This window comes from Stegodyphus dumicola, chromosome 7, assembly GCF_044657685.1.
Source record: "Stegodyphus dumicola isolate Sdum_Otavi_A_Nest chromosome 7, ASM4465768v1".
Lineage (NCBI taxonomy): Eukaryota > Metazoa > Arthropoda > Arachnida > Araneae > Eresidae > Stegodyphus > Stegodyphus dumicola.
In genome coordinates this window covers 25,064,319-25,078,815 of record NC_140774.1, presented here as the reverse complement: position 1 = coordinate 25,078,815, position 14,497 = coordinate 25,064,319, and the positions used below count along the sequence as shown (strand labels likewise).

Genomic DNA, 14,497 nt, shown 5'->3' with positions numbered 1-14,497 from the left:
AATAATATAACAATATTTTAAATATCATAAAAATAAATAAAAAAAGTTATTTTGCTGCTTGTGGATCTTTGGGGCAAACATGATAAATCACCTGTAGGATTGATTTTAATTTTTTCTGATATTCAACCCTCATTTTCCAGCTTTCCTGTGAAACTCTTGTCTTTTAGGTGTCAGCTACTTGTGTTCAATCCTTGATTATGGTAATATCCCATCACCGTTTTAAAAATTGTATTACATCTATAAACTCCATAAACCTAATTATTTTGAATTTGCCAACTAAAAAGGTCATTGATTCATTCTGCTTGACATAACTATAATTATATTAGCAAGGGATCGTGGTCAGAAAGTTTTTTCCACTTTTCTTTTTGTTTTTGTCTACGCTTTTCTGTTAAACTTTTCTTGCTGATTCTCATACGGCTTTTAACATCCTCTTTGTTTCCATTAGTGATGTTTTAACCATTTTAATTTTATTCATTAATATACTGGAAAAATATTTGTGTTTCCAGCATCCACTGACCCAGTAGATTACACTATACATTCAAAGTTTAAATTCAAACGAAGCCTTTTGCAGTCTGACTCCAATATTTCTTTGGCTTTGAGTAAAACTGCATTTTTAACTGGATCACCAAGTAAGATGAAATTTGGTATTTTATTTTACTGTATAACTATTTGTTCTTAATTTAAAAATAATGTTTTTTACATTTTACTTAATTTGATTATGAATTATTTTATATTCTTTTCTTTCTTTAGTTTTTCCTTATTCCTTAAGCAAATAAGGGGCAAGAAAAATGTTTGAAATTATTCTTGTCACAGTTGCAAAATTATGGCTGCCCGAAATTTCTAGTGCTTAGAGTGGTGCACTTTTGGCAAGATTTCGGCAATTTGGTTGCTCCTCCCTGCTCAAAACCACAAGCACAATTTTTTTAAATAATAAATTATTGGAAATAACTTTATTAATTCCCTGTTAGATAAATATGAAAACATAAGGTTATGCAAAAGACAATAATGAACATTTACTTCATTTATCAGGTGAGTCATAAACCCATATGTGCAGGAAGACTTGGAACCAATAGATTTTTCAGGATATGTTGGTGAAATAGGAGACATAGAATTATTTCTTTGGTATACATCATCTTTATTTCTGCTTTCAAAACTGGGATTATTTGAACTAGAATTACGGTCAGTATCAATGAAGTCACTATTTGATAAGATAATCCAATGCTGGTGGTCAAAATCATCAGGACTAGGCCTATCTATTTGCCAGGGGATTTGGTTAGATAATGAACAAGGCATGCTGGCAGGTCTCATCTGAAAAATAAAAAATTTAATTAAGTAATAATTTAGACATCAATTACAGATGAATAATCAGAAAAATACTTTGGTAGGTCAAATTACATTGGAAAAATCTATATAATTTATCATGAATATATTTCATTTAAATAAATTTAAATATAGCTGATGCATAAACATACCAAAGATATTGTATCTCATCCCTTTTTGTCCAACCGAAAACATATTTATAATATGAATAGTAATATTTTTTATTTTGGTTAGGTAAAAATTGCACAAAAATCTTTATTTTTAAAATTCCATTCTTTTCAATAAAATTGTAAATGGAAATTTATGACACCATGTAAACTAAGTCAGCTTTATTTTAGACATTAAATGCCCACATAGTCAGAAAAATTTGCATATCAAAAAACAGCTACCCGAAAACAAAATTTTATGTACACAAGTGCAACAGTGATATAAGTAAATGATTAAAAATCAAAGAGAAGGAATCATTTATTACGGGAACAACTACAAATGAAGTTCTAGTACCCTGTTAGGCCACCTCTAGCATGAATATATGAGATAATTTGGATGCGCACTAGTCCCACACAGTGTCCAATGTATCACACTCCACAGTAGCCGTAAGCACACTTCTAGTTTCAGACTCCACAGTAGCCGTAAGACACCTCTAGTTTGATCACACTCCCAGGCTGTTCAATTTGCCATTGCAAGTGATTTGAATATGCTTGATCATTGATAAAAGTTGTGAATTGGGCAGACCAGAGAAGGGTGGTAATGTGGTGAAGGAATTTCTGTGACAACTTTGTCATGTGTGGTTTTAATGCACACTCATTGCCATAAAAATTTGGGCATTAAGAAGTAATTGTCAGATCATAACAAAACTTCACATGAAGCTATCAAACAAATATAGAAATTATTAGAAATACAGTGTAACTGCCCATTGAGTAATGTCACCAAAGGGTATTAAACTTTTTCCCCTGGCCCATAAATTAGTACACAAAGGCATTTTGTCTGTATTTAATCTGTTACAAGGTCTATTTGAGTTAACAGAAACATTTGGCACACTAATACTGCTCTATGGTGCCAAAAAAAAAAAAAAAAAAAAAAAAAAAAAAAAAAAAAAAAAAAAGCCAGATTATTTTCAGTTTAAACATCTGAACTTCACATATAGTGGAACTAGTCAACACATGGAACTGAATCTATTAACTCAGATAAACCCTAGTGTGAGTGGCCCTTCAGATTTCAAGAGAGTGAAAATCATCAGCTTAATGAGTAGCCCACCACCCAAGGCTGTTTTGACTTTACTGTGATGAGATGGTGAGACCAGTGAATGAAAGAGAGGTCACATACATGGTGGCCAGGCTGAGAATACCTCAGCAGACCAAGACCATCACATACACACAATGCCAGCTGCTCATTGTCTGTCATCTGAACATAAGTAATGCTTTTGATATGGGCCCCTGTGTGCATCCATGCCATCATGAGGTGCCTGGCTGGAGGACATTTGATATCATAGGGCCTGTTACATATGCTGTCAATGGCACCCATTCACCCTCATCACCATTTTAAATGGTATTGTGTTCAATGGAATTAGAATGCTAACCAAATGGAACCAGATCATCTTCAATGCTGAATTAAGATTCAGATTGAAAGTGTTGACCCTGTGCACATTTATGGAGGCCTTGTGGTGAGCCCCTCACTCCTGCCTTCACTTTGCAGCATTTTGCAGTTTTAATAGTGGTAAAGATATTAATTTTGGGCATATGATATATTTTTGGTAAACTCAAAGGTCATGGCTTAACCAGCACCATTCCTCAAAAAGAACACAGTAAAAAATAAAATATATTTTGAAATTTACTATTTAAAATAAATTTATTTTCCTCACATCATAACTTTTTACTTATGTTTTTCTTGCAAATTTTGAATCACTGAGTTATAGTTCTTTGGGCAATTTTTATTTACTCAGGATATGTTTATACTGAGTTTATTCAGAATTTACAGGAAATTCTTTAAATATAATCTTCAGGAATTTTTTTAAATGTTGTTAAATATTTTATTATAAAATCAAAAACTCTTACACAGACAGGTAGCCAAGATGATCTATAACACTTGCATTGATTTAAAAAGAATTTAATTACCTTTTATTTTGAGAATTTTTCTTTTTCAAAAATATCAAAATTTAAGTTTTTCCAAATTTAAAACTCTTAAAATTACGGATCATACCATACACATTCAATTTCACAGATAAAAAGAAAGTTTTCCATTCACACTTATCAAGGTTTCCTCTCAATCTATTTATAATAAAAACTTGACTTCTATACAGACAAGCAAAGTTTTACTATAAATGAAAATTCAGATAATTTTGTATTCTCTCTCTGTCATTTATTTTAAAATATGCACAGCATAACATATTAACCTCGAATGTATTTAATTAACAGTACTTAATTAACAATAATTTAGTCCTTGCAGTGTGTCCAGATATGACTATAAAAAATTTATGGTTTATGTTAGAGATAAATTTACATGTTATTTATAAAAAAGCTTTAGTAAGAAGCTATACTTGTATAATAACCAGATATATGAAATGTATAAATATCCAATTACTTGATCAGTTATGATAAATGGATTTTGAACAATTAGCATTAATATTTTGAGAGTTTTCATATATTTTATGTGCCTCTCCTTCATTTAAAAAAAAATCTTCCAAGATATTTTAATCGACTTTGCCTTTACCTAAGATTACCAGACAAATGTCTAAATTTTTTTAATTTTTTCTCACTAAGTTTTTAAATAAGAGAAAAATATTTTATTACAGTTCTATATGTTCTGTTTTGCTGTTGTTTTGTTTTTTGTTGGAATATCCAGCTCAACAAAAGCCTCGAATGTTTTCTAACAATAACATCTCCTACTCTTCCTTCACGCTTTTGGAGTTGCTTGCTTTCGTTTGACAACTGATTTTTTACGGCAACATTTACATCGGACAGGAGTTAAGGGTTCAGCTTATTGCTATCTGGATCATCGGGGTAATATGCGTGATAACCACCTCAAACCTTATTATCACCTGCCTTATTATTTTAAAGTTTATTACAGACAACTCTATCAAGACTAATTTGTACCCATGCTTTTTTATACTCTCATCATTTTATTGGGCTGCTCATCGACTAACGGTGGAAATGCCAAAAACAGGCATAGGATTTTTTTTTAAAGTTTTTTTTTGTAATTCTATCCCCCCCCCCCCAAATATAAGTTCACCACTTTTAAAATTTGATTTACGATTTCCGTTTTCAGGAACCAAAAGTTGTACTTTGCATTCTATTGCGAAGTAAACAAGAAAATGCCAAGTAGGTAGAAATGAGCATTTGTGAGAGGAATGACAGAGAAGACTAAAGCCGAGAAACAAATGGCTGAGTTCCCAAAAGCAAGCAAAATCTCAAGCCATGAAATTGTTTGCACTCATGCAAAAGGCTGGTAAGAATTTGACGGAATTGGAAAAAATTCCATTTAGAATTGTCTAAAAAACATGACCAATGCAAAGTTTTGTTTTCACAAATGTACTGAATCTACATGGGTATTCCGGCTGAAATAACATACCCTAAGACGGGGATGTCAAACTCATAGGTACACTTAGGCCAAACAAACAAGGTTTAACTTTAGGCGGGCCGCAAAAAAAAAAAAAAAAAAAAAAATCAATATTTATAGAAACGTAGATTTATTTCCAATAATACAATAATAAACATATATATATATATTTATATAGAAAAGAACAAGAAAAATTTAATGTTTACGTCCTGATACATGACATCTCTTCTCTGCTATTATCTTTCCTATTTCGGGAGAAATTTTGTTTGCAGTGATAACTTTCAACGCTGACCCAAGGTGAGCATCTTTAATACGGTTTCTAATAGGAGACTTATTACCTTTCATGACTGAAAATAACTGCTCGCATCGATAAGTGCTACCAAACATGGAAATAATTTCATATGCGAATTTTCAAGTATTTTCAAACCTGGCTGGTAAATATTTGTAAAATTCAGGCACGCCCACTTCAATGAATTTTGCTTTCAAATTTGAGTTGCATTGAATCTCGATCACCTCCATTTGCATATCGCTGGGTACTGAGTCAATACTTATTGAGAAAATCGAAGAAAACAAAAAAAAATTTGTCTTCGAGGGAACTAAAATCATTAAACCTCGTTTCAAATTCAGTTGTTAAATTTGCAATTTTTTCTGCGTATTTTTGATATGAACAAGTATCATCTAAACTTGATTTGTTCATGCTGCAAGTTGGGAAATGCGTCAAATCTTCATTTTTAAGTTGTTTTTCCCAAACAACTAGTTGACATTTGAATGCTTTAATTATGTCAAACATATTCTTAATGATATGATCTTTTCCTTGTAACGATAAATTTAAATCAGTTAAGTGTTTGGTTATATCAACCAAGAAAGATAAATCTTGTATCCATATTGTATCGTAAAACAAACTTACGTCTTGATTTTTCGTTTTTAAAAATTGACATATTTCTTCTTTCAAATCGCAGAATTATTTGAGAATCTTGGAGCAAGATAAACAACATACCTCAGTATAGTAGGACAAACCCGAATATTCACTATCTAACTCACTTAAGAAAGCAGTGAATTGACGCTGATTTAAACCTCGAGATCTTATAAAATTTATAACTTTTTTTATATATGACAAAACATTCTCCATATTTATTACTTTCGTGCATAGAACTTCTTGATGTATAATACAATGCATATGATGAATGTTTGAACCGTGAATTTCACAAAGTTTTTTTCTTAGTAATGCTATGAAGCCCTTGTTTTTCCCAGTCATTGATGGAGCGCCATCTGTAGCTACAGAATTTAATTTTGCCAAAGGTAGATTGTATTTCTGCAGAAGTCCAAAACCACAAGTAAATATATCTTCTCCTGTGGTAGTACCAGGCATCGGTATTAGTTCCAGTAATTCCTCAAAAATGTTAAAATTCTTGTCACAAGAACGAAGAAACAATGCTAATTGAGCTTTGCCACTACTGTCCGTGCTCTCACCACAGGCAATGGAGAAACTTTCGAAACTAGATGATTTTGCTTTGATCTGATCACTTAAATTCGTGGCTAAATCAGTAACTCTTTCCGCAACTGTATTTCGAGACAATGAAATTGATTGAAAAGCCTTCACATTTCCAGGACAAACAATTTCTCCAGCTTTCATTAGGCATTCCTTGATGGAATCACCGTCAGTAAAAGGTTTCGAATGTTTAGCTATCAACTCGGACAAGACGTAGCTTGCATGTACCGCCGCTTCACTTTCTTGCAATACTTTACTAAACATGGACTGTTGCTTTTTCACTCCTAACTTGAGCTCTTTCAACTTTTCTTCTCTCATTAATCCTTCGTAATTGTTATATTTCGATTTGTGTTGTTCGTAATGACGTTTAATATTATATAACTTTGATACACTAATAGTATTATTACATATCGAGCAGATTATTTTATCTTTTATTTCACAGCAAAAATATTCTAATTCCCATTTTACTTGGAATATTCTATGTTCGTCAGCGATTTTTCGTTTAATTTTACTACCACTTGGTTTTGATATAGACATACTGAATACAAAGGGCTGGAATAAACACGGTTAACGTTAAAAAGTTAACAAAAATTTATTCTTTCCACAAGAGATAAATCAAAATGCTGAAATATTTCTTCAAAAATATTCTAACAATATCACAAAATGTCAAACGTTTAGCAAACATCAATTCAAAACAGAGAAACTAATTCTACTTCACAGCGAAATCGCTACAAATCAATCACAGCATTAAGTAAACAAACAGTTCGCTAGAACTACAGCTACTACTGAGAAGAGTTGTTTGTTCTCGGCTTTTATAAGCTTTATAATTAATTTCTCGAATATACTGGAAACATCTATAAATATCTGGATTTTTGTGGATGGCAACAGCAATTACGAGATATTTATTTATTAGGTATTAAATGCACGCGCTGTTCTATTTTTAACTTTCCAACGCAGCTGTCTTTTCAAAAATCATCTGCGTTGCTAAGGCAACATGAAGCAAATCTAACTACAATTCTAAATAAAAAAAACTAAATAAATAAATAACTATGAAATACGTAACAATATGAATTAAGTAATAATTAATAATAAAGCAAAGTGCATGCACATGCATGCACCAATATATCGTACAAAACTATGATTGGAAAACTGAGACCATGAGTTCGGCCACATTCGGCTATCGGGGGATGCGTACAAGTTCTGAGTGCATGTGTCCCCCAAAAACCGAAGGTAGCTGAACGCAAGCTACTCACACGCATTTGTAATTTAAGTAGTGTGTGTGTCAGCTCGCTGTGAGTAATCTAACAACACTGAATAAATTATCGTTAATTACTTAGCAGTAAACATTTCATTTTTTTCTTCGTCGATATGTTATTTTATTATTATATATTATTATTTGCCGATATATTGGCCGGGCCGCAAAAATATTTGTTGTGGGCCACATGCGGCCCGCGGGCCACGAGTTTGACATCATTGCCCTAAGACATACATGTTTTTCCAATGCAAAAGCACTTGTCTCCACATAGAAAATCTGATAAAAGTTGCTACTCAAGATCTCAGATAGACAGAGCTATTAAACCCAACCCATTGTCCTTCCAATTCACATTTTTTACAGGTCACTATCCAATATTCTGCAAAGCACTACATTTAACAAGAATGTAGATCTGAAAATAAGGTGTGATGAATTCTCTGAATAAAGACCCAATGATTTTTACCATCAAAACTTCCTAATACATGGATAAAAAACATTGACAATGACAGATAATGTGCTATTGACAAAGCTATTCAAACTTTTCATGGAATCTGAAGATTAAAGCAATAGGAGCAAAGTGAACAAATTTATTTCATAACTCAATAGCAAAACACATTTTCACAAATTAGTATTATAATACTATATAATTTCATTGTACGAGAAAATGTCTATAATAAACATAATACTAAATTATTTAGTGCTTAATAATTCAATAAATAACAAATATAGAATAATAGAGCAAGACCTCCAAGCTTTCTCTACAAGACAATACTCATACATCACAGTAATGCCAACACACAATTTAAAAAGCTCTGTTAGATTTCACATGACATAAAATGCAGAAATAATTATATCAACATATAAAGCTGTAGAAAATACAGTCCTTTTATTGTACCTATTTAGTTTAATGTTTTAATTTATAAAAATGCAAGTTTTTTACCACATTTCCACTCTGATTCCAGTATATATTTCTTGGAATAACAGGAGTGTTTGGATTAGAGCTCTGATCATTTAAAGGCTTTAAAACAGAATAAGTTTTGGAAGAATCAAAGCTGTCAGTCATTTCATCTGGTGGAGCTTTAATTTTCATGTCAAGAGTGTTTGGTCCTTGTAGTGTGCCCAAATCCCATCTCCAGGTCTGCCAAGAGTCATTACAAGGAGATTCTTCCCTGAAATAACAACAAAATGTATTTCAAAAAATGTACAAGATTTACCTAAGTTATAAAGTACAGTGAAACCATCCCAAGATAATCACATTTCCATATGGCCGAATGGATTTTGGTCTTCTCTGGAAGGGTTGCATTAGAGGGCTAATATTCAGTACTTATGGCTTATTTTTGTTCTAAGGAACAATGATCATTTTAAGGGTGGTTGCCATGTCAGTACTTTCTGTATGTAATAAATTTCATTGAAAAAATTGATGGAAATAACCACATATTTCAAAAGTAATAAATTTAGAAAAACTGCATTCTAAATGAAAAGCAAATGACCATCCCTGTATGTAAACGACTGTCTTTAAATCTTTACAATCCAACATTGTTTCATCATGAAAAATGCTTTTCAAACAAGTTGGAATTTCACTTGAATATGGTTGTGCTACTTCAGATATCTGACCTAAAAAAACTACATGTCATTAAGTGTAAGCCTAATGCTTTAGTTCTAACACATGCAATAAACTATCATATACACTATTTTTTCTTATGCTAATTATTAAAAAAGAATTTATTTCAGTGATATTTTAGCTTAAATAAAAACTCAACTTACGAATCAGATGTTTCTGAATCACTAAAACTTCCAGAGCCAGATTCCCTTTCTTTCCATGCTTTATATTTTTCAATCAAATCTATAATATATGAATTCTTCTTTGCCTTCCGTATAAACTGATATTTTAAAAGTTCTTTAGCTGTTGGTCTCTGAAATATAAACACAATATTTCACACTTTTTACCTTCTGCTATAAGAATTAAACTATTAAAAAATTACTCAACATAATAGTAATACACAGTAAGGAGATGATTGTAAATAAAAAGACAACTTTTAAAATAATTAACAATTATTAAAGGAAATGAAAAAGCTAATAAATATATAATTAAGCAGAGTATGAATTTTTGAACCATTCAACATAATAAAATTGTGTGAATTAAAGGATCCATATAAATAAAAACTAAACTCAGTGGTACAACAGCCCTAGTGGGCCAAGGCCAGCAGTGCCCTTCAATCTGCTTATAAATGAAAACACCTAGATGCAAATTAAAGGTTCTATAGTTAAAAACTAGGTTTCAAGTCTGAAATCCAGAAATGAATATCAAGAAGTTAATAAATGAAATGCAATGTGCATAAAATGCTGAAATATTAATAAATAATGGACATAATTAAATTAATCTCCAGTAATACTAGTACATCCCAGTATAAATCAGTTATATTCATTACACAAAACTATACACAGAAAAGCACAGTATAAAAAGTCAACATGAATCCTTCATTTCATATATTAGATATATAAAATAAAAATCCCCGCAACCTGTTTTAAATAAAAACATTAGGATTAAGTTCACAGCTTTATTTTAATAGCAAATACTGACTGTAGTTCCTAAACTTCCATAATGTTATAAATATATAAATTATGATTTCACTTTAATATAAATAGCTTTTATTTATTTTATTTTATTTATTTTAAATTTTAATTCTTAGCAATGGAAAAATAAAAATATCTTCCATTCATAGCTTCAACTTTCAATTTCTTAACATGCACTATATAAAACTTTAAAAAAGCGACCAATTTAGCAAATAATTTTTTGACTTTCTTCTCTGCAAAAACAATTTTAAATACATTCCCAATAAAATTACACAAAATTCAAAATAATTAGCATCTAGTTTATAATAACCTGTATTCTTTTACACCACTGTGAACACTTCCACTGTGTTCTTTTATACAATAACAGTTTAAATTTCAATACTATGAAAACTATAATAATGATAGTATACAATTATAGTCACTAGAAGAGTTTTGCAGTAATCATACAAAGACAGAGAAAAATGGTACACTTCATATACTGCAGACTTTTCCCCTTCTCTTTTTATTATCATTCATATACTGCATATATAGAGGATTTTAAAATATACAGTATCCACACATAATTTTAAAATTGCTTACATTTGCAGGATCCTTATTGAGACATGCTTCCACAACCTCTCTAAATTGCTTACTATAATTCCCATTCAGCTGTGGTGGATTACTTTTAGGTATAAGGAGAAGGACTTTCATAGGATGTAACTCAGATCGAGGAGCTTTACCCTTAGCCAGTTCGATAGCAGTTATACCAAGACTCCATATATCAGCCTGTCACAAATGGAAGAAGAATTATTAAAAATAACACATGAGTATAATTCTTCTGTATATTTAAATGTAAATTTATGCATTCAAAATTTTGAACATTTGAAAATTAATAAAGTACTGAGATATTTTCTAGTTTTAGACTCAACAAACTTAAATATAAATTGATGCACGATAAAAGCGTTCTGTGCAAGTTTTCTTTCAGTTATTTTTCAATTAATTTTTATTTCATTTATTTAATCATCGTTCATTAGGAATGACATTTAAAAACACTGTAGTACTTCTATGTTCCAATCTTTTTTTCTAAGATAATACAGAAATAAATTACGAAAAGCTAAGAAAACTAACCTGAAAAATTTTTCATTACCATGTCTTCATTCATCATTCATGCATTCAATGTGAGCTACTGCGTATACATATATGATTTTGAAATACACAATATGCACATACTATTTCAAAGTTGCTTTCATTTGCAGGATCTTTATTCAGACAGGTTTTCGCAACCTCTCTAAACTACTTACTATTATTCCCATTCAGCTACTTATGGGTATGAGTAAAACGATTTTCATAAGATGTAACTCAGATCGAGGAGCTTTACCCTTAGCTAATAGAGCAGATTTAACCAGCATGACTTAAGATACATATTAAAACAATTATACTGCTCATAAATGGAAGAGAATGACATAGAGCAGTTTTTAATGATGTGGCTACAAAATCTATTTTAAACATGCCGAAGGCGAACATCATACTGATGATACAAAGATGTTCAGCATTCGCTGTTGATATTTTATATCTATTTCCTGTTGAGAACGCTGATTCATCACCAAGCCGCTTTAAAAATGTTCAAATGATAAAAATATTTTGAAATCCTCCCCTCCCCCCCCCAAAAAAAAACACTTGGTTCTAAATAAGTTAGTTCTCATGAAAAATGGACAATATTTCTGCTCTTTTTGCAATCTCGCATTAACCTCTCACTTTGTTCAATGTTTGGGACGAAATGTTAACTTTTTTCTATTTGCTGCTGCATGTTTTTTATTTTTCAGTGCAGTGTAGATCAATAATACACAATGAATTCCTCGATATTCACTGCAATTTTTTGCTTTTATGGTATTAAGACAAGAACACTTCAAATTCATCGACAGCAAACCAAAATCACAAAACCATCATGTCGAGAACAGTGCATTTTAATGGTCTTTTCTCAAAGCACTTTGGGAAAAAATATTTCTTGATAATAACTTTTATACATGCATTTTCTCTTTTGGCATGGTATAAAATAACTAAAAGCATCTTAGAAAATAAATCAAAATACTGTAAAACAATCTAGAAGATATATGAAAGTGAAAACCCCACCAGGGAGAAATTAAGATTCATATTTTTGGCCAATGAATATAACTCGTTACAATAAACAAAGAAAATTTTATAAACAACACAATAAATGGAAATAATATTTAAATACAGTAAGCATAATAGTACAGTAAATATTATTTATTGTTAACCACTATTAAAAGGAACTCAAGGAATGCTTTTTCCCTCCCTTTATTCTTTAACACAGGAGTACTTCCATGAATAACTATACACAGAAAATTCCATGAATAACTATTCTTGTTTTCTACAGCCAAAATAATGCTGTACACTACCATCTAAAAGCAGCCTACACTATCCGCGTTTCTTCGCACAGCTGTGAGAATCTCTCTCGAAGGCAAGAAATTACACTCTGTCTACGATGAGAATTATTGTCAGCAGTATATCTAACTAGAAGGGGAGGGGGTGTTACTGCAGCAACAGAACTTCTACATTTCAGGTAGGAGTATGTTCAGTGGCGTAGCTAGGATTGCAGCACTCACGGATAACTGAAGAATTTGCACCCCTTTTTGTATGCCAAGAATGGAAAATATTTTATTAAAACATTTCGTAACATCAATTTGGCGTTTCCTGGATGCTGCGCCCGGGCGCAGATGTCCCCCCTTGCCCCATCCTAGCTACGCCACTGAGTAGATTAGGTGAAAGTTTTATCGCTATCTAGTTTCTCAAGAATGCTGATTGCATAAGACAATCTTATGACAAATATGTTATTTAAAGCAAAAAATCTAAAAACATATACTATCGCCAATTCTTTATTCAGTGCGCCGAGATGGTCAACTAAAATGCTTTTTCCCAAGACGACCTTAAGAAAAACAGGTTAGGATTTGTTTCTAGGGCAACAGATAGCTGTAGATATTCTGCCAAGAGGAGTTCTTGGGGTAGACAGAGAGTAGATACCTCTTTCCTACTAGTAAAGACAATCTAAGCCTTATGCAGTAGATTCTTTCAAGGGCCCTTCATGTATATTGTCTATTTTCGTTAGGGAAAAAATACTAATTTATGACAAATTACAGGAAGATTTTAGAATCCTCCTAAAATTTTGGACCCAAGGCAGCAACAGACCCTGCCCTCCAGCAGTAACATATAGGTATTAGAGCCAGCCAATGTGCAGTATAAATGTTAAAGCTGAAAGAGACTTCAGAATTCGAAATACAGATGGTAAGATTGAGAGGTCTGTTTTTCTTTCCTGACAGGAAAATGCTGATAAGAGCCCTTATAGCTATAAAATAATATGTAAAAATTTATAAATAAAAATAATTCTTGTTTTGCCCCACAAATCCATCTTGTTTGCTTTTTCAGCTATGTTAGAAACTTAGCAAGATGTCATAATTAGGATCATTAGAATATAAATTTTATTTAGTGAAGAAAAAGTTAGCAGGAGATAACAGGGTTTCATGTAATGAAATTTAAAGTAGGTTGAAAAATGTCCTTTCGGTAACAACTAGCGTAATTCAGAATGCTGTATGGGCTTATGTGTCATTCTCATAAAAAATCAAACTAGGTCCCCCTTTTAACTGTAACTTTTCTTATCCTCGGTTCCTTTCCCTTCTTCTTATCCCTATGTTTTCAGAACTTGTTTCTAGTCGGTTGGTATATTATTTTCTCAGCCTGTTCTAAAATGATGCCCTTCACAGAATCAAAGCGGATTTGACTGCTAATACTTTTCTCACTATTATTCAATACATGAGCTTCTTAAAAACTAGAGTTCTGCTGTCACGACTGTTTGCAGGATTCATATTTTTTTTCCAAAGCGTGAGATGCACATCATTTTGCTAAAAATGTCACGGGGAAATAGCAGTTTTCTTCTTCCTCTCTCTCTCTCTTTTTTTTTTTTTTTTTTCTTCTTCTCCTGGAACTTATTGTCAAAAAAATTTACCTAATCACCAATTATCAATGCGAATTATTTCTGAAAATCTCTTGATCAATCATTTGAAAACTATTTCTTCAATTAATTACTTATTTTCCTTTATTTACGATGTGCACAGATGTCTGGTCATCTGTGATATCCTCTCCCAATTCGAAAATTTTTCTGCCTTTCTGATAACATGCAGATTATTATATTTTTCTCGAAACCACAGTCAGCATTTTAAAATTTTAATGGCTGTTTTCTTAAAATTCACTTAAATTTTCAAAAAATGTGAATTTTGAACTGATTTTGGTATTTTTATTAACTAATCCAGCTGTCATCA

The 14,497-nt window shown here is 31.5% G+C and overlaps 1 protein-coding gene across 5 annotated transcripts in view; it reads right to left on the bottom strand.

Annotated features, from left to right (window-relative positions):
- Positions 1-14,497, bottom strand: part of LOC118199886 (serine/threonine-protein kinase 26-like) — a 124,224-nt gene that overhangs the window by 16,456 nt on the left and 93,271 nt on the right. For all 5 annotated transcript variants that reach the window (XR_015041953.1, XM_035371750.2, XM_035371749.2 and 2 more), the window contains 4 exons: positions 10,767-10,952; positions 9,378-9,526; positions 8,554-8,782; positions 1,018-1,308 (listed from right to left, as the gene is read on the bottom strand). Coding sequence is in view for 4 of the 5 variants with exons in the window: in XM_035371750.2 (XP_035227641.1) it covers positions 1,018-1,308; positions 8,554-8,782; positions 9,378-9,526; positions 10,767-10,952 (855 nt within the window). In the remaining variant the exon portion in view is untranslated. The remainder of the gene's footprint in view (positions 1-1,017; positions 1,309-8,553; positions 8,783-9,377; positions 9,527-10,766; positions 10,953-14,497) is intronic.